The 21,680-nt window shown below is 42.7% G+C and overlaps 1 protein-coding gene across 2 annotated transcripts in view; it reads right to left on the bottom strand.

Moving 5' to 3' along the window:
* EDARADD (EDAR associated via death domain) overlaps positions 1-15,945 on the bottom strand; it is a 127,829-nt gene extending 111,884 nt beyond the window's left edge. Inside the window, exon 1 of one of the 2 annotated variants that reach the window (XM_069769043.1) lies at positions 15,835-15,945. In XM_069769043.1, the coding sequence (XP_069625144.1) occupies positions 15,835-15,862 (28 nt within the window). In that variant the 5' untranslated portion in view covers positions 15,863-15,945. The remainder of the gene's footprint in view (positions 1-15,834) is intronic. The other variant, XM_069769042.1, reaches the window with a different exon arrangement.
* Positions 15,946-21,680: the final 5,735 nt, after the last annotated feature.

Below are 21,680 nucleotides of genomic sequence, written 5' to 3'. Positions count from 1 at the left end.
TTTCTCAAATCTCATACCTAAGGTGCTTATTTTGTCGTTGAGTTTTGACCCATATACCCATTGAGATGAGGGTTTAAAAAATACAGTAAAAACGTAGTTGAAAGTTTACATGCGTTTTTCATGCTTTTTTTGTAGTGTTTTTAAGTTTGGTGCATTTTTAAGAATGTTGCATCATCCAGAAGAGCAAAAGCGAGATAGTGATACCTAAAAAAAACAACTATTGTCTATAAGTCTGTGTGTTTATCTGTTTGCAAGATTTTACTCTTTATATACTTGAAAATGTATGATTGGTTGTTAACCTATAAATTATAGTGAAAAATCTAAAATGCCTAATTATTTTTTCTTTTCTTGTAAAATTTGAAACACTTCAATAAAAATTACAATTTAAAAACAGCATAAGAAAAAATGCATAAGAAAAATATGAAAAAAAATCCCAATGCATCAAAATGTGTAAAAAATGGAAAAATAGCTGCATAATGTGCACAGCGTTAGTCCTGCCAACACTTTCCTCGTTTCATGCAAAGAAAAAGGCTGCAAAAATACTATGTGCGAACATATCCTTACAAAACATTAAAATTGATACTCATGAAAAAAATGTACTGAACTCTAAAATGGCATTCTCAACTTCCCATGCCAGATGTTTGCAGTCCAAATTAACAATGCTACAATAATACGCCAATTAGTTATAGTGATGTCTCCTAAGTTAAGAGATTGTAACAGTAGACAGTGATTTCTAGTAAAGAAAAGACACATTTATGGTAAAAGCAATAAACACTATAAACCCTCTCCCCAAAAGACCACCACAGTAATGTAATGATGTGTTTTCAATTGTAAATATCCCATTTATATTGAGACGAAGACCATTTTGCACTGTAATTATGAGTGGTCATTAAGGATTGATAAAAATTGATACAAAGTGGAGTTTTGGGATACATTCCTCTCCATTGTACGTTTTACCTATTTAGTAAAAGAATAAGTTGCATTTCTGAGAATGATAACTATAAGACATTGGAACTGCATTAGAAAATAGGAAAACACTACATTATGAGCATATGGTATATTGGAAAAATTAAACTGCAAAATTGCGATGAAAAATAACAGTTAAAAATAAATTACTTAGCGCACAGATTGGTCAATATATGTGAGCCCAACAGCCAACCTATTTAGTAGTATTGACTATTTTTCATGCTATTTCATAAGTCTTTGTGGTCTCCATGGGGAATTCCATTTTTTTCCAGTTTCGGCTGTTATCTGGAAATATGCAGCAAGTTTTTAAGTTAGTCCCTAATGATTGGCAGATCTGAAAATTGTGGCACCATCAGGGAAATGTTTATGAATGTGTGTTATTGAGTACACACTATATGGACAAAAGTGCACGTACACGTGCACGTACACATTATACCTCGGTGAAAATCGGTCTAATTTTCCTAATTACACTGTGATCAGAATTTGATGCAGAGGGTGAGAAAAAATAAGTTTTTCCACCTTGTCTGTCCTTGAAAATTGGACCGCACTCGGATATCATCTGTCATCTGTCATTTGATGTTTTCCACGGACCCACAGACTTGAATTACGGAGTGTGATCCAAAAATTAAATGCAAATCAATCATGCTGCGATTTTTTGCCCAAAAATTGGACATGTGCATGGCCTCATTGAATAGCATAGGAATGAGTGCTATCCATTATAATGATGACTATCACTCATCCAACTTTTATCGTCTTGTGCACGAGCCCTAAGAATTTTAATGACATCTCTTTGCTAAATACACAGGCATTAATATTGAGGTGGTTCCCTTCTGCAGCTGTTATAGCTTCCATTGTTCTGTGAAGACTTATGTGGTGCGGTGACCCACGTTACAGCCAGGGGGCGCTGTGTGTGCACTTCAAGATGCACTTGGAGGCATAGTTGTGATGAGATAAAGTCCGGCAGAATTGTAGATGGCCGGTATGTGTGTCGCAGAGGAGGACACTCTGCGCTGTCAGTCTAAAGTTATGTTGTGGTCTGGTAATAAACAAGAAACCTAGCACTCAACTTGATGCTCAAAGTGAAGAATTTATTTGTAGTAATTCTTCACTTTGAGCATCAAGTTGAGTGCTAGGTTTCTTGTTTATTACACTAAGGTGTGGGAACCTACCTAAGCACCATACGTACAGTAGTGCACACGGCTTTGTTCTACTATGTTGTGGTCTGGGACCTGTAGTCCCACATGTAAATGTGTAAGTTCTAATGGGAGATTGGCAGGGCTAGTTATGTGAGATGGGCGGGACAAACTAGCCACACACACCCACACTCCCACCCAAGGGAGTGGTTACGGGTATGTAATGTGACCAGGGTGTCGGTCACATTGTTTTCCTGTGTTTGATCTGTATGGTCCAAGTGCAAGGCCCTGGAAGCCTGTGTTGTAAATCCTGGGAATTCCTGAACAGCACATGGTTGGGCTTTGGCACTGAGTAGCCTGTGTGCTGTAGGTCCTGCACGGTCAGTGTTGGAGGCTCCTGGGAGTGGAGTCGTCCTGTGGGGATTTTTTGCTCAATCATCAAGAAAAGGAAGGACGTCAAGGCCTGCATTCTCATTCATTCCTGTTTGGTGGGATTGAGGGCAGGACTCCGTATTGCTCACCAAGTTCTTCCACACCAAACTCACCCAACCATGACTTTATAGACCTTACTTTGTGAGCTGCCATGCTGGAACAGAAAAGACTATTCCCCATGCCCACAAAAAAAGCTGGAAACATACAAATGGGCTAAAATGTCTTAGTATGCTAAAACATTACGCTTTGTGTTTGCTAAAACAATTGCATCTAGACCAATCCCATAATTATCCCTCCTTCACAGCCATTACAGTTGACACAATGCAGTCAGGCAGGAAACTTTTGCCAAACTTCTTGTTAATCAAATTGCCAGATCGAGATGCGTCCTGTGGTTCAGTGATGGTGGAGCACCTGACAGCCGTGCGTTGCCCACAACTTCACACAGTGCTTGACATAGTGCTTTTTGGCTGAGTTATAGCTAATAAACGCTTACACTTTTCAAAAATACCACTAATACTGTAGTTGATCATAGAATATTTAGGTTGGAAGAAATTTCACATGCTGACTTGTTACAAAGATGGCCTCTTATTAAAGGGACTCTAGAAAACATTGTGGCTATATTAGAGGAGGTTAACAGAGAGAAAGGCTTGGCCACTAGTTTCCAAATGCGCTTCTTTAATCGGTGTCAGTAAGAAGTCGACAGCATCTCCCAGTATATACAGTTAGGTCCATATATATTTGGACAGAGACAACATTTTTCTAATTTTGGTTACAGACATTACCACAATTAATTTTAAACAAAACAATTCAGATGCAGTTGAAGTTCAGACTTTCAGCTTTCATTTGAGGGTATCCACAATAAAATTGGAAGAAGGGTTTAGGAGTTTCAGCTCCTTAACATGTGCCACCCGGTTTTTAAAGGGACCAAAAGTAATTGGACAATTGACTCCAAGGCTATTTCATGGACAGGTGTGGGCAATCCCTTCGATATGTCATTCTCAATTAAGCAGATAAAAGGCCTGGAGTTGATTTGAGGTGTGGTGCTTGCATTTGGAAGGTTTTGCTGTGAAGTAAACATGCGGTCAAAGGAGCTCTCCATGCAGGTGAAACCAGCCATCCTTAGGCTGCGAAAACAGAAAAAACCCATTCGAGAAATTGCTACAATATTAGGAGTGGCAAAATCTACAGTTTGGTACATCCTGAGAAAGAAAGAAACTACTGGTGAACTCATCAATGCAAAAAGACCTGGGCGCCCACGGAAGACAACAGTGGTGGATGATCGCAGAATAATCTCCATGGTGAAGAGAAACCTCTTCACAACAGCCAACCAAGTGAACAACACTCTCCAGGAGGTCGGCGTATCAAAATCCAAATCTACCATAAAGAGAAGACTGCATGAAAGTAAATACAGAGGGTTCATCGCACGGTGCAAGCCACTCATAAGCATCAAGAATAAAAAGGCTAGACTGGACTTTGCTAAAAACATTTAAAAAAGCCAGCACAGTTCTGGAAGAACATTCTTTGGACAGATGAAACCAAGATCAACCTCTACCAGAATGATGGAAAGAGAAAAGTATGGCGAAGGCGTGGTACAGCTCATGATCCAAAGCATACCACATCATCTGCAAAACACGGTGGAGGCAGTGTGATGGCTTGGGCATGCATGGCTGCCAGTGGCACTGGGTCACTAGTATTTATTGATGATGTGACACAGGACAGAAGCAGCTGAATGAATTCTGAGGTATTCAGAGCCATACTGTGTGCTCAGATCCAGACAAATGCAGCCAAACTGATTGGTCGTCGTTTCATACTACAGATGGACAATGACCCAAAACATAAAGCCAAAGCAACCCAGGAGTTTAATAAAGCAAAGATGTGGAATATTCTTGAATGGCCAAGTCAGTCACCTGATCTCAACCCAATTGAGCAGCATTTCACTTGATAAAGACTAAACTTCAGACAGAAAGGCCCACAAACAAACAGCAACTGAAAACCACTGCAGTGAAGGCCTGGCAGAGCATCAATAAAGAGGAAACACAACGTCTGGTGATGTCCATGAGTTCAAGACTTCAGGCAGTCATTGCCAACAAAGGGTTTTCAACCAAGTACTAAAAATGAACATTTTATTTAAAATTATTTAATCTATCCAATTACTTTTGGTCCCTTTAAACACAGGGTGGCACATGTTAAGGAGCTAAAACTCCTAAAACCTTCATCCAATTTTAATGTGGATACCCTCAAATGAAAGCTGAAAGTCTGAACTTCAACTGCATCTGTATTGTTTTGTTTAAAATTCATTGTGGTAATGTCTATAACCAAAATTAGAAAAATGTTGTCTCTGTCCAAATATATATGGACCTAACTGTAAATGCTTTACAGAGAATGTTACAGATTCATCAAAAAAATGCAAGGCTGGAGCCTCTATTTTCCACGATCCTGATACCATCCTGAAAGAACAGTTTGTTCAGGGACTGATGGAGTCATCGCTGAGACGGACATTGTGATATAGGAAATATCAGATATGGGAAGATGACACACTTCAGAAGCTTTGGCTCATGAAGGTGAGGATGGTATGGGCTCCAGCACTGTGTGTATGATCCTAGAGGTCAGGGAGTCCAAGCTGAAAATCAGCAGTCTGACTCCTTGGTTGAGATGAGGGCTGCAATTCAAGAACTGACCCGGCAAATGGTTCAGCTAAGAAGGTCTCATGTTCCATCACCCCGTCAAGTGTGGTGGAGGAAGCCGGTCCATTCGACGTATGACCCATCGCCCTGACAGATGGGGTGGGAAGAACAGAGACATCTGACAAACGTACCTTTGTATAGGTCACCAGAAGAGACCTGGGATCGGATGGGCCCAATGCAGTCTGACCCACCCCCAAGGACAACCTCGTCCAAACTAGGCCAAACCTGAGAACACTAAATACTCTCTACCTTGTGGCCCAATATACTGGAGGTGCAGAGAAACCGGGCATGTCTCAAGGAACTTCCCCCAGCTCAGACAATGGATGGTAGAGTGTGAGCCAGGACATTGAAACAAGGGTCATCTCCAGTGGTAGGGTGCACTGGAGGAAATGCCCCATGTAGTCAAGGTCTGAAATGCTCTAAAAACCTGGTGTCCTGAAGTCCAGTGATGCACATACTGATTGAAAACAACACCATGCACGGCCTAGGAGGTACAGGAGTCAAAGTCTCCACAACGCCACTGGAGTATTTTGACACCCATTTCGGTAAATTTATCAAAGCCGAGCAAGGCAAACTGATTAAGCTGATGGCCGGTAACAAAGATTCCAGTCTACAGGATAGCATGGATGCACGTGAAGATTGGAGACCTTGATGTGGGTCAAAATGGTGTTGTGCTGGTGGATGGGGATTTACAGTCAGGAATCTCGATTATATTATGAATGAATACCCTGCGTGATCTAGACCGGTTGATGTTCCACAAAAATGTCCCGAGATACTGGCAAAGAGTCACCAAATATTTGCCCACACAGAAGGTGTTCCAGAGATTGAGCTGGGTATGTGAGATTCGCTACAGTGCTCCCCAAGATGAAGTGGTGGGGATGGCGACCGTCCCACCAGGGCGTCAAAATATTATCTCCCCTAGTCAGGAGCAGGTTGTACAGTTGGATGTGGGAAGTGACCGAAGACTCAATTTAATAAGGTGATTATTGAGCCCCAGAAGCCATCAGGAACCGGACAAGGCCTGATGACAGTACATACTATGGCAACAATGGTGGATAGACAAGTGGTTGTCCAGTGTGCTAATGTACATGATTCTCCTGTCGTGCTTCATGCATGTGAAAAAGTTGCAGATTTCTACGTGTTTAGAGGAGAGACAGTACCAAAAGTCCAACTGGCCCTGATTGCTGAGGAACAGGAACCGTGGACTGTGACTGTGTCCGAAGCTCCGAGGACTAAGCCATCTTCTGGAGTTGAATGGCAGGAAGATACTCTAAATTTTATGACTGGACACTAGTCAGTTCTCCTCCAAACAAATTCAGCTGATAGAAGACCTGTCATGGGAGTTTCAAGCTGTTTTCTACGGAAATAAAGATGATTTTGGTTGTACAACCTTCATTGAACACTAGATTAGGACGAGAGACACACCTCCGATCCATGAGCAATATCGACAAATTCCCCTTAGTGTGTACCAGGAAGTAAAAGCCATGCTATCACAGATGTTGAGTAGTGGAGTTGTGCGGTAGAGTCAGAGTCCATTGTCCGCACTGATAGTGCTTGTCCGAAAGAAGGATGGAAGTTTGAGATTATGTGTCCATTATCGCAAGTTGAACAAGTTGAATAGTGTCACAGTATGAGACGCTTACCATTTGCCTAGAATGAAAGAATCCCTGACCACGTTTCGACAGGCCAAATATTTCTCCACCTTAGATCTGGCAACTGGCTGCTGGCAGGTTTTGGTGGCTGAAAGAGACATGCCAAAGAAAGCTTTCATTCTACCAAAGGGCCTGTACGAGTTCAATAGAATGCCTTTGGGATTCACTAATGTAATGCACCTGGAATGTTTCAGCGGTTAATGGAGCACTGTTTGGGAGAGCTGTATTTTGAATACATCTTGAACTATCAGGACAACGTCATCGTCCATGCACCCACCTTCGAGCAACATCTATGAAGACTACAATTGCTGACCCACCTACAGACCCACAGTCTGAAGTTAAAGCCCTGAAAGTGTCATTTGTTTCAGACAGAAATTGAATATCTAGGGCATGTGGTGTGTTCGGGTGGAGTCAGCAAAGCGGAAGCTATAAGGAATTGGCCTCCGCCACGGACTCTTTAAGAGCTGCAGACTTGGGACTAACCAGATATTATTGAAGTTTCATCTCGAACTTCGTTAAGACAGCCGAGCCTCTTCACAAGTTACTAAAGGGGACCGCACAAGGCCCAAAGAATTGGCCCATTGCCTGGGGACCCTTGCAACAACGAGCCTTGGATTAGTTGAACGAAGGCTTGACCAATGCCCTTGTGTTGGCATACGCTCAATATGATTGTCCATTCATTCTATGTACGGACGCAAGTCTTCAAGGATTGGGAACGGTGCTGGCCCAGGAGCAGAGGGGCCAGGAATGAGTAATAGTGTACAGCAGTTGGTCTTTGAGAAACTCCAAACAAAACCAGATAACTACAGTTTCCTTAAGATGAAGATGGAGTTGTTGGCGCTCATCTGGACCATAAAGGAGACATTCGCCAAATATCTCACTGGAGCACATTCCTTGGTCCAGACAGAAAATAATCCATTGGCTCATCTGCAAAGTGTGACGCACAATAATACATTGGATCATCTGCAAAGTCCAAAGCTGGGGGCCCTGAAACAGAGGTGGGTTACCAGAATGACGAAGTTTAATTACTCCATCAAGTACCGTTCCGGCAAAGAGAATGCAAATACTGACGCTTTATTTCTTGTCACTCTTATCGTTGCCTCCAGAGAGGTGAATGAGGAAAAAGAGATGGAGATACTGGACTTAGGTCGAGTGAAACCCATGGCTTCCATAGCCAAGACTAATGGAGTAACAACAGGCCAGATGGTGTTGCTCAGCAGGACACCAGCCAAATGGGCACAGACACAAGATTATGACCCTGTACTCCAAATGATCAAGGGCTGGCTAGTAGAAGGAGAACAGCCTTCAGTAATGGCTTGGGCTGAATTATCCTCAGATAGCTGGAAAATTCTGCATCAGTGGGAAAGACTCCTTGTTAAAGATGACATAATGTACCGGACAGTGTATTTGCCGTAAGAGAAAAGAAAGAGAGAAAAGAAGTGGCAAGTCACGATTCCTTGCAGCCTAGCTCAGAGTGTGGCTAAGGAGAACCATGAGAAAAGTGCTTATTTTGGTCTAGAGAAAACTTACAAAATGGATTCTACGATTTGTCTACTGTCTTCAGTTGAAGCAGACTGTAAGAGAAATCTCTTAGCAATGCAGAGCTTGCGGGCTGGTGAAGACACAGGAGCAGAGGGCACCGACTTAAGTCATCCGGTCAACTGCACACCTGGAGATCTTGATGATTGATTATTTACTGATTGGGCCTGCCGCAGGAAGGCTACAGTACTGTGTAGTAATGATGGATCATTTTCAAAACTTGCGATGGCCATACTGACCTGAGACCAAACTACAGAGACGGTGGCTAGGGTTATGTGTAAACACTAGTGATGAGCAATTATACTCGGTACTCGAGATTTCCCGAGCACGCTCGGGTGTCCTCCGAGTATTTGTAAGTACTCGGAGATTTAGTTTTCTGCGCCGCAGCTGAATGATTTACAGCTATTAGCCAGCATAAGTACATGTGAGGTTTGCCTGATTGCTAGGGAATCCCCACATGTTATCAAGCTGGCTAACAGATGTAAATCATTCAGCTGCGGTGCTGAAAACTTAATCTCAGAGTACTTACAAATACTCGGAGGCAGGGGCGGATTATAAGAGGGTCAATCTGGGCGGTAGCCCAGGGCCCAGTGGTGTGGGGGGGCTCTGGGCTACCGCACAGATTGCCCGCCGCCATCAGGGCATTACTGCCCGTGCCCTGACTGGCGTTATCATTTATGGGCCCGGTGGGCAGAGAGAGGGGGCCTGCATCGGGCCCCTTCTCATCTGCTCACCGGGCCCCTACCGGTGCTGCGGCGGTTTCCTATTAACGTGCGGGCGCGCGCCCGCACGTCAATAGTTAACAACAGCCGCCAGCCAATTGGAGGCTGGCAGCTGAAGTCGGCAACAGGCGAAGCGCACACGTTGCCAGTGTCTGACGTCATTGTCAGTCGCTGGCGAGTGCGCGCTGCTGGAGGGAGCTCGCCACCTGGAGCGCTGGTCAGGTGAGGAGAACTCGTTTTTTTTTTTGTTTTTTTTTGTTGTTTTTTGCTAACCTAACGGCAATCCGGGCGGGCCAGAATGCTGGACAGTCAGTGACACTGTCTGACTGCGGGCAATATGCTGGAGCCGGAGGACACACTGGGGCAGATGATAGCTGGATACACTGGGGCAATGTTGGAGACACTGGGGCAGATTGCTGGACACACTGTCTGGGGGCAATGCTGGACACACTGGGGCAATATGCTGGACATACTTGGGCAGATTGCTGGACACACTGTCTGGGGGCAATGCTGGTCACTCTGGGTCAATATGCTGGACATACTGGGGCAGATTGCTGGACACACTGGGGGCGGGACTGGAGGCATGGGCAGAATGTAGATACGGGGCATGATTGGAGACATGGGGCAGAATGAAAGACATGGGGCAGGATTGGATCATGGGACAGGATGGATACGATGGAGACAGATGGGGCAGGATGGGGAGATCACATGGGGCAGGATGGATACTCATGAGGGCAGGATGCGAGAACATATTGCAGGAGCCAGGAATGATATACACGGGACCAGGATGGGGAATGGGGAATATTATTGCCATAGAGGCTAATTAAGGGATATTATTACTGCAGTGATGTATTTATTTTATTTTTTGAGTATACTGTTTTAAATGGGGGAGCGGTCCTGTTACTGTGCAGAGTGACACTATATCGCCTTTTTTTCATGTGGTGTAATGTAGAAATTGGGAAAAAATAAGTAATGTGTTCTGCAAGCGGACCTTGAGATAACTGTGTTATTTCCTGCAGAAGCGAGACCTGGCTGGAAGAAATGATAGCTGTCTGTGCTGGATGAAAGATGAAGGACTTCACCTAGAGACATCACTGGTGAGTCAGTGTGTTACCTATACTCTGACACTATACACTGTATACTTTATACAGAGCTCTTGTGTATAATGTCACCAGTGATCGCTGTATAACCTCTACACAGACACTGCATACTAGGTTTAGATCTCCGGTGAATACTGGCACTTATGGGGATAGTATTGTTTTTTTTTAAATTTTATTACTGATCAGTATTGTAGTATTCAGTCACTAAGTGGTGGTAATATGTGGTCTGGAAATGGTGTTTCGTGTATTTGTCCCTTGTATGTGCTATTTGGTCACTAAGTGGTGGTAATATGTGGTCTTGACATGGTGCGGTGGTATTTGTTCCTTGTATTTGATATTATTCGATCACTGTGGTTGTAATTTGTAGTCTGGTCATGGTGCGATGGTATTTGTTCCTTGAATGTGATATTGCTCATTTTAAAAATTGAAAAATAAATCAAAATATACCTAAATTGCATTGCATATTTTAACAAATATTTAATAGGTTACAGTAGAGTAGGGCCCGGCCATTTTTCTGGAATAATCTGGTTCAGGTATATCATGACCCCCGTCACATGACCCCCGTCACATGACCCCCGTCACATGACCCCCATCACATGACCGGGGGGCCCACAGTGTCTGAACAGCCCGGGGCCCTGGCTACCCTTAATCCACCCCTGGTTGGAGGACACCCGAGCGTGCTCGGGAAATCTCAAGTACCCAGTATATCCGCTCATCACTAGTAAACACTTAATTCAGGTATATGGATGTCTGAGGACGATTCACTCTGACCAAGGAGCATACTTTCAAGGAAAAGTCTTGGAAACGCTTTGAGATTTATGGGTTTCAGGTCACAAACCACATCATATCATCTACAGGCAAATGGCCCCTGTGAGCGATTTAATCGAACACTGTGGCAGATGCTTCGAACCCTGGAGGGAGACAAGAAATAGCGGTGGCCGGATTATTTGCCTAAACTGCTCTGGGCCTACAATAACCAAGTGCATAACATTACTGGTTACACTCCCTACATGTTACTATTCGGATAGTTGGGAAGAGAAGTGTCCGAATTTAACTTGAGTACTCAAGCCAAAGAAAAACACTGCACTCCAGACTCATGGGTGCAGGAGCGGAGCATCGAATCAGACTGAAAACTATTCACCAGTTGGTAGGAGGCAAGCAACCAAATCTGTTGCCCTGAGGCTGTGGTCCAGTCCAAACTGAACAGTGCAAACCTCGGAAAAATGTGCTGGTCTGTGTAAAGACTACCATAGGAAAGTTGGATGTTCACTGGGAATCGGGACCCTACAAGGTGTTGAAGCAGGTAATTCCGAATGGACCAGTGTATGGTGTGAAGCATGAAGACAGATCCGATCCGGTACGCCGACTACATTGGGACATGCTTTGCCCCTCTTGTTCCATCGACTCCCCGAGACATTCTTGGTCTGAGCCCAGCAGGAACAACAGACTCTAGTGGAAGATTGCAATTATGATGAATGGTGGACTGTACCGGTCACGCTGAGCTTAATAGACGCTCTCTAAGACCAGAGACATGTAATATTTTTGATGTGTTGTAAAAAGAAAAGATAATTTACACAGACATTGCAACGTAGTAAGCATGTAAAAAAAAACAACTAACCATGAAAACAACACTGTAACGTCAAAACTATGATGAAGCCATGACTCAGAAAAGTATTCACATTTTTAGTTATTTGTGCATATTAGAAAAATATTGTTAATCGAATCGTTAGTTTTTCCTACTAATTTGCTAGATGGCTCCCAAGTGAATCCAAACAAAGACGGTTTTTGAACCTGAGCTGAGCAGACAAAATGCAGAACAAATGATCAAGGAAAACAACTGCATTCCTGTTCCAGACATTTCTCCTCCAGTCACAATCCGCTCATCATTTTCATAATAAATAACAGCAAACGAAAGACAATGTGGTCCCCGGCTTCCAACATTCCTTCAGGTGTGTTATTATGCACTTGTGTACGCTTACTATAGATGGAAATCACCAGTGGCTACATCCTACATTGCTTTCTACTAGCTTTGGAAGATGGGAGGAGTTGATGTTAAAGAAATAATTGGAAACGAAAATTTGCTACCTGCATGTTTCAGTCTCGAGCTTAAACTTTTTACAAGTGTTTGTTTGCTTTCCTGATTTTATTTGGGATATTGTGAAGAAAAAGTGAAAAAAAAAACCAACCTAAAGTTGTGTATTCCCATTTAATTTAAGCCGATTTGATATATAAAAAGACAGACACCGCAGCAAAGGAGGCCAAACTGAATCTGAGGTTCCAATATATTGTATTTGATTTCGCTCATTACTCATCAATGGCTTCATCTCGGTCATGTCTGAATCCTGTTTATGGGGAATTCAGATGGAAGCCTTTGAACAGAGTCAGGAATGGGGAGAGAAAATTCAAATGAGAGATTCCATTTTTCCTTTTTTTTAATCTACACAAAATACCCCATCAAAGTCTGTATTTGTAGAGGTAGCCTAAATAACACACGTTCCTCCAAGATCATTTTATAGCCATGTCCTTCATCTGTTTTTGTTATATGTTGTGGGTCGTAGTCACCAGTGGACAATATTGTTTAAGATCAAACACTGTTTACCACCTTAAAGGGACTCCGTCAGCACAGGATGACTTTTCAAACTAAGTCCTGCCACCCGGTACTTCACAGCGGGGCCAATAATTTTTATACACCTTCCCATCTGCTCGTTTTCCCTCAGTCTTCACCCTCATTCTTCTTTGATTGACAACTCTGGCATCATGGAGCCTGGAAGGGCGTAGGTAGATGGAAAACAAGCAGTTTGGAAGATGTATTTAAATCATTGGCCCCACTGTGAAACACCAAATGCTGGTTTAAACAGTAATTCTGTGCTGACAGAATCCCCAATATCGTCAGCTACTGTCTGTAGATGCCAGGTGGTGAAAGTCTTCAGTCTCTAGTGGCTTTTTTGGCCTTTCTATGCTTTATTATGTTTTTGTCTCTGTTCCGGGCGTATCAGTCGAGGACCTTGCCATGACTAAAAACAAGATCATTTGTGAAATGTGTAGGTGTTTTACACTATTGTACCATGCAACTGTAGTCTGTTTGTCTTTGCCCATGTTTTTAAATAATTTTTGAATAAAGAAAATTTCTACATTTAGAATTAGTGGATTGCATCCTTAAGCAGATCAGTAGTTCCTATTGATTTTCTCTGAAATAAAAAAACATATGGAGGTATGGTAAAGAGACTGAAAACAAGGCAAACATTCTGGCTGTTCTATCCAGCTCAGAGCCAATAGGAGACAGACATACCGTACTTGTTTCTCCTCTGATGCTTCACAAAGAGTTAGCTGTCGAAAGACTTGAGCATGGCAGCAGCCCAGTTTAAAAATGTTATGGGGTCCATTAAGGAGGACATTTCTACGGTGAGGAAGTCAAAATGAGGGACATCTATACTGTAAAATATTTTATTTTGGGGGATTCTGTTACTGTTAGATGAACAAAAGAGAGGTAATGTTACTGTGCAGAGCACTGGGGTGACACTATGGCACTTTTCTTTTACAGCCTGTGTAGTGTACAAGTGGGCGGAAAAATGGGTAAGATGCTCTAGAAGTGATCTGCCATATGTGTCTGTGTGTTTCATTCTGCAGAGACAAAACATGGCTGGAAAAAGTCATAGCAGTCTGTGCCAGGCGAAAAGAAAAGTGAAAATTAATGACTCAATTGAAGATATTACATGTGAGTCACTGGATCTACCTGTCACTGGATCTACCTGTCACTGGTGGTAATAGTTTTAGTACAGTGGTTTTTGGTAATGATTAGTATAGCAGTACTACTGGGTCACTATGTGGTGGTGGTAATATGTAGTCTGGTTGTGGTGTAGCAGTATGTGTCCCTTGTATGTGGTATTATTGCAATATTAGTCATGGTACAGTGGATTGTGTTGTGTATGAGATAACCTGATGTCTCTGATATCAATAAAAAGAGAATTCTAATTTCCATTAGTGATATAATACTTGAAAGCTTAATTTTTTGATCAGTGGGTGCCCAATGGCTGGGTTCTGCACCAATCGTCAGAATGGAAAAGTTTTATCCCCATTAGAATGAGGCAGCATGTTTGACCTCCGCTCTATTAAGTCCCTGAGGGGCTGCTGAGAACTGCTCTCAGCCTCTGCTTATTCTAGTAGCTCTATATAGAATGATTGGCATGGTGGTTGGGCATCTTACTTGCTACTTTCTTTTGAAACAGGTATGAAAGTTCCTGTAGATCGGTGATAACGTGTTTTCATTGAAGGACCACTTTAATGCAAACCACTAATTGTACATCACAATTACGGTATGAGCATGGGCGGACATACCATTGGTGCGACGTGTACAGATGAACAGGAACACAAAAGGTAAGGGGGTCCACCTCTACCTCCAAAGTAGAAGAAATAGTGCATTAAGATGATTGGATTGCCAAGGACTCATATATTGTTCTTGCACAGGGGACCTCTTCTGTCTTTGTCCATCCCTGAGTATGTGCATAGTTATGATGTGGGCAACACAGTTATGGGGAGGGCATTACAGTTATCGGATGGGCACAGTAGATGTGTAGGAGCCATCTGTATTTTTCAGTTGACATTTTGCTTTAATGGGGATAACACCTAACTGGTATTTGCTTGTAGCTGTTGTGTGGGCCTCAAGAGTCAATTCTACCTGTGGGCCCTAGGCACCTCAATCCGACACTGTGTGTGCACCAGAGGCAAATGAATGCTGTCAATACATGGAAATGTAAGAATAAATTGACAATGGAATGTTCCATGCGTTAGAATGATAGACAGTTCTAAGAAAAGATGTTTGAGAATTACTAATTAACAGGGAATTCACATTTTTCCTACAACAGACATGGTGAGAGAGTGGGCAGGTCGTCTTTAACCACACAGCAGCACGGTAGGTTTGCATGATTATGCTATTTGGGCTAACGCTGAAAGTTACTTTTACACGTAGTTATTTTTCAAACCACTGGAGAATGATCAGGTTAAACAAAAATGTATCTGACGGGAATTTCTATTAGTACAATCATTGTTAATGAATATGCCAGAAGAGCATCTTTCCTATTTATTAATGTATGTAAGTATACTCAATTTAGAAAATTCTGACTTTTCTACTTGCCTTTTCTACTTGCCTTTTCTACTGCCTTTTCTACTTGGATTTATTATTTAAATGCAGTAATGGAAAAAAAATCCAATAATTGAAGAAGAATAGAGAATTGATATATGTATAATTTCCTAACATGAAGAGAATGCTCCAATGTTTTGTTATGAAGTTCAAGTTCTGATATAAAAGATCTAAAACACCAACAAACCAGTAAGCGACCTCCAAATGTTCAGACGGTTCAAAGATACTGCCCACTCCCATAAACACCCCAAAATAATTCTCACTTTTGCAGTGCCAAACAATTGCAATTACTTTATTTTCACCATCATCATCACTTAAGACATGAACAGAAGACAATGAAGCAGGTCAGGACTCAGGACCCTGAGTGACCTTACATCAGGTCATTGCCAACTTTTCTTCTTAGACAGACAATTCATATTTATTAAAAGAAATGCAACAGGTAATTAGATCATAAAAAAAACATCTTTACCTTCGGAGTGAGACTCCTCAGAAGCCATGTGTCTGTATTGTCCCAGGATCCACAAGTAGGTTTTACTGTGAACTACGCTCCGTACTTCCTGCTTCGACAATAAGCATCTTCTCTCTATTTTTTTTTTTCTAAGAAAAAGTGACGTTTCAGAAGCATATTCACACCACCTACTGGATATGGTGATTATGTGAATGTAACACCTCTCCCCCTCCTTGCTGCCTCCCCACCCTGTTCATAAAGAGGCCCATTCAGACATACCTTCATTGTATGACTGCAGCAGATCTCGGAGTGAGAATAGAAGCCTCAGGCCATTATCCATAATCATCGCCATCCACATCATTTGTTACAGTTTTCAGGATTCCGACAATGTTTTTTGCATTTGCGGAAAAAACTCTATTATTTGAGAAACATATTTTGTGTCCGTTCTGATTAGTTGAAAATGAATTAAAATTAAGAAAAAAGTTTTGTATGAACTTCTGCAGAATAGTTACGTGATGACTGCAATCTATGTGTCATCAAGTACATGAATGGTCGTTCACGGCTCAGTTAACTGCTAAAAATACGCATAAAAATAAGAATCAAAGAGGTTTTATTTCGGAAAGTTTACGAAGCCCCCAGGATACTTTCTTACTCACTTGTCACAATATTTCATTAGCAGTTCCCTGAAAAGATAAATAGTTATCACTGACTTCTGATTAACCCCTTAAGCCCCGAGGGTGGTTTGCACGTTAATGACCAGGCCAATTTGTACAATTCTGACCACTGTCCCTTTATGAGGTTATAACTCTGGAACGCTTCAACGGATCCCAGTGATTCTGACATTGTTTTCTCGTGACATATTGTACTTCATGATAGTGGTAACATTTCTTTGATATTACCTGCATTTATTTGTGAAAAAAATGGAAATTTGACGAAAATTTGGCAATTTTCCAAATTTGAATTTTTATGCAATTAAATCACAGAGATATGTCACACAAAATACTTAATAAGTAATATTTCCCACATGTCTACTTTACATCAGCACAATTTTGGAACCAAAAATTTATTTTGTTAGGGAGTTATAAGGGTCAAAAGTTGACAAGCAATTTCTCATTTATAAAACACCATTTTTTTTTAGGGACCACATCTCATTTGAAGTCATTTTGAGGGGTCTATATGATAGAAAATACCCAAGTGTGACACCATTCTAAAAACTGCACCCCTCAAGGTGCTCAAAACCACATTCAAGAAGTTTATTAACCCTTCAGGTGTTTCACAGGAATTTTTGGAATGTTTAATTAAAAATGAACATTTAACTTTTTTTTTCACAAAAAATTTACTTCAGCTCCAATTTGTTTTATTTTACCAAGGGTAACAGGAGAAAATGGACCCCAAAAGTTGTTATACAATTTGTCCTGAGTACGCCGATACCCCATATGTGGGGGTAAACCACTGTTTGGGCGCATGACAGAGCTCGGAAGCGAAGGAGCGCCATTTGACTTTTCAATGCAAAATTGACTGGAATTGAGATAGGACGCCATGTTGCGTTCGGAGAGCCACTGATGTGCCTAAACATTGAAACTCCCCACAAGTGACACCATTTTGGAAAGTAGACCCCCTAAGGAACTTATCTAGAGGTGTGGTGAGCACTTTGACCCATCAAGTGCTTCACAGAAGTTTATAATGCAGAACCGTAAAAATAAAAAATCATATTTTTTCACAAAAATTATCTTTTCGCCCCCAATTTTTTATTTTTCCAAGGGTAAGAGAAGAAATTGGACCCCAAAAGTTGTTGTACAATATGTCCTGAGTACGCTGATACCCCATATGTGGGGGTAAACCACTATTTGGGCGCATGGGAGAGCTCGGTAGGGAAGGAGCGCCATTTGACTTTTCAATGCAAAATTGACTGGAATTGAGATGGGACACCATGTCGCGTTTGGAGAGCCCCTGATGTGCCTAAACATTAAAACCCCCAAGTGACACCATTTTGGAAAGTAGACCCCCTAAGGAACTTATCTAGATGTGTTTTGAGAGCTTTGAACCCCCAAGTGTTTCACTACAGTTTATAACGCAGAGCCGTGAAAATAAAAAAATTTTTTTTCACAAAAATGACTTATTAGCGCCCAGTTTTGTATTTTCACAAGAGTAACAGGATAAATTGGACCCCAAAAGTTGTTGTACAATTTGTCCTGAGTACCCTGATACCCCATATATGGGAGGGAACCACTGTTTGGGCGCATGGCAAAGCTCGGAAGGGAAGGAGCGCCATTTGGAATGCAGACTTAGATGGATTGGTCTGCAGGCGTCACATTGCATTTGCAGAGCCCCTGATGTACCCAAACAGTAGAAACACCCCACAAATGACCCCATATTGGAAACTAGACCTCCCAAGGAACTTATATAGACATGTTATGAGAACTTTGAACCCCCAAGTGTTTCACTACAGTTTACAACGCAGAGCCGTGAAAATAAAAAATCTTTTTTTTCCCACAAAAATGATTTTTAGCCCCACCAATTTTTATTTTGCCAAGGGTAACAAGAGAACTTGGACCCCAACAGTTGTTGTCCAATTTGTCCCGAGTACGCTGATACTCCATATGTTGGGGTAAACCCCTGTTTGGGCGCACAGGAGAGCTCGGAAGGGAAGGAGCACTGTTTTACTTTTTCAACGCAGAATTGGCTGGAATTGAGATCGGACGCCATGTCACGTTTGGAGAGCCCCTGATGTGCCTAAACAGTAGAAACCCCCAATTCTAACTGAAACCCAAATCCAAACATACCCCTAACCCTAATCCCAACAGTAACCCTAACCACACCTCTAAACCTGACACATCCCTAACTCTAATCCAAACCCTAATCCCAACTGTAAATGTAATCCAAACCATAACCCTAACTTTAGCCCCAACCCTCACCCTAACTTTAGCCCCAACCCTAACCCTAACTTTAACCCCAACCCTAGCCCTAACCCTAACCCTAGCCCTTACCCTAGCCCTAACCATAACCCTATCCCTAACCCTAGCCCTAACCCTAACGGGAAAATGGAAATAAATACTTTTTTTAATTTTATTATTTTTCCCTAACTAAGGGGGTGATGAAGGGGGGTTTGATTTACTTTTATAGCTTTTTTATAGCGAATTTTTATGATTGGCAGCTGTCACACACTAAAAGACGCTTTTTATAGCAAAAAAGTTTTTGCGTCTCCACATTTTGAGACCTATAATTTTTCCATATTTTGGTCCACAGAGTCATATGAGGGCTTGTTTTTTTGCGGGACGAGTTGACGTTTTTATTGGTAACATTTTCGGGCATGTGACATTTTTTGATCGCTTTTTATTCCGATTTTTGTGAGCAGAATGACCGAAAACGAGCTATTCATGAATTTCTTTTGGGGGAGGCGTTTATACCGTTCCGCGTTTGGTAAAATTAATAAAGTAGTTTTATTCTTCGGGTCAGTATGATTACAGCGATACCTCATTTATATTTTTTTATGTTTTGGGGCTTTTATACAATAAAAACTATTTTATAGAAAAAATAATTATTTTGGCATCGCTTTATATATTCTCAGGACTATAACTTTTTTATTTTTTTGCTGATGATGCTGTATGGCGGCTTTTTGCGGGACAAGATGGCGTTTTCAGCGGTACCATGGTTATTTATATTTGTCTTTCTGATACTTATCAAGCATAATACCACCATACAGATCACATAATACCGTCATATAGATCTCACATAATGCCATAATACAGCATGACGCCCGCAGCTCCTGTTATCGCACGCATTGAGTTGTGTGTGCAATGGGGAAAGATATGCAGGGGGGAGAGGAGTGCATAGGAGAGGTTAGATACACGGTTCACCAGACAGTATCACACAAGAGAGGATTAGATACACGGCTCAGCATAATATCACACAGGAGAGGATTAGATACACAGCTCAACAGACAGTATCAAACAGGAGAGGATTAGATACACGGCTCAGCAGACAATATCACACAGGAGAGGGTTAGATACACAGCTCAGCAGTCAGTATTCCACAGGATTAGATACACAGGTCAGCACAGGATAGGATTAGATACACGGTTCACCAGACAGTATCACACAGGAGAGGATTAGATACACGGCTCAGCAGACAGTATCACACAGGAGGATTAGATACACGGCTCAGCAGTCAGTATTCCACAGGATTAGATACACAGGTGAGCACAGGATAGGACTAGATACACAGTTCACCAGACAGTATCACACAGGAGAGGATTAGATACACAGCTCAGCAGACAATATCACACATGAGAGGATTAGATACACGGCTCAGCAGTCAGTATTCCACAGGATTAGATACACAGGTCAGCACAGGAGAGGATTAGATACACGGTTCACCAGACAGTATCACACAGGAGAGGATTAGCTACACGGCTCAGCAGACAGTATCACACAGGAGAGGATTAGATACATGGCTCAGCAGTCAGTATTCCACAGGAGGATTAGATACACAGGTCAGCACAGGATAGGATTAGATACACGGTTCACCAGACAGTATCACACAGGAGAGGATTAGCTACACGGCTCAGCAGACAGTATCACAGGAGAGGATTAGATACATGGCTCAGCAATCAGTATTCCACAGGAGGATTAGATACACAGGTCAGCACAGGATAGGATTAGATACACGGTTCACCAGACAGTATCACACAGGAGAGGATTAGATACATGGCTCAGCACAGTATAGTGATAGATGCAGGGTCTGATGTCCTGTGAGGAGCTGCAGTGAGAGGTCGGAGCAGCACAGAGCCTCCCCCATCCCCCTCTTACCTTTCTGCAGCTCCTGATAGAGGACATCAGACTGCAGCATTCCTTCACCCTCTCTAGCGATTACAGCCACACACCAGGCAGCAGAGGACAGGGAACGGCCGCTGACAGTGTGAGGGGAGACAGATGTAGCTGCCCCTCCAACAGCACAGCTCTCAGTCACAGTGGACACACAGTCAGGTACACTCCACTGTAGGCTGAAGCAAGATGGCGCCGATCTCCTGCCTCTGCTGTGATGTGGAGACAGCCCAGGGGGCGTGGCCACATCAGAGCAGAGAGCAGCTTATAATGCTAGGTATGGGGTCGCCTCCCGACTGCAGATGTCTATGTCCAGGGCAGCCGTATTTGCAAACTGTAAGTGTCGTGCAGCTACACTTACAGTCCTGCAAATCAAAATGGCGGCGCCCAGTGGCAGAAAAAAAAAATGAATAAAAAAAAACAATAAATACTATGCACTTGAAAATAACTTATAAAAATAAGGAATTAAAGAGGTTTTTTTTTTTTACAATATTAAAACGCGGCACCTTTCCTTTAACCCCTTAGCGACCACCGATACGCCTTTTAACGGCGGCCGCTAAGGGTACTTAAACCACAGCGCCGTTAATTAACGGCGCTGTGGAAAAAGTCCATAGCGCCCCCCAGAGGCCGATTTTCTCCGGGGTCTCGGCTGCCGAGGGTAGCCGAGACCCCAGAGAACATGATTCGGGGGGTTTTTAACCCACCCCGCATTTGCGATCGCTGGTAATTAACCGTTTACCGGCGATCGCAAAAAAAAAAAAAAAAAAAAGCGATCTCTTTTTAATTTCTCTGTCCTCCGATGTGATCGCACATCGGAGGACAGAGAAAAGGGGTCCCAGGTGGCCCCCCAATACTCACCTAGCTCCCCCGATGCTCCTCGTGTCTCCCGGTGGGCGCCGCCATCTTCAAAATGGCGGGCGCATGCGCAGTGCGCCCGCCGGCCGGCAACGGGAGAATCTTTGGGGTCTCGGCTGCCGGGGGTAGCCGAGACCCCAAAGAGCACGATCGGGGTCGGTATTACCGACCCCTGTTTTGCGATCGCCG

Source organism: Ranitomeya imitator, chromosome 5, assembly GCF_032444005.1.
Source record: "Ranitomeya imitator isolate aRanImi1 chromosome 5, aRanImi1.pri, whole genome shotgun sequence".
Taxonomy (NCBI): Eukaryota; Metazoa; Chordata; class Amphibia; order Anura; family Dendrobatidae; genus Ranitomeya; species Ranitomeya imitator.
Note: the sequence above shows the minus strand (reverse complement) of the source record. Positions and strands in the feature narration are given on the sequence as shown.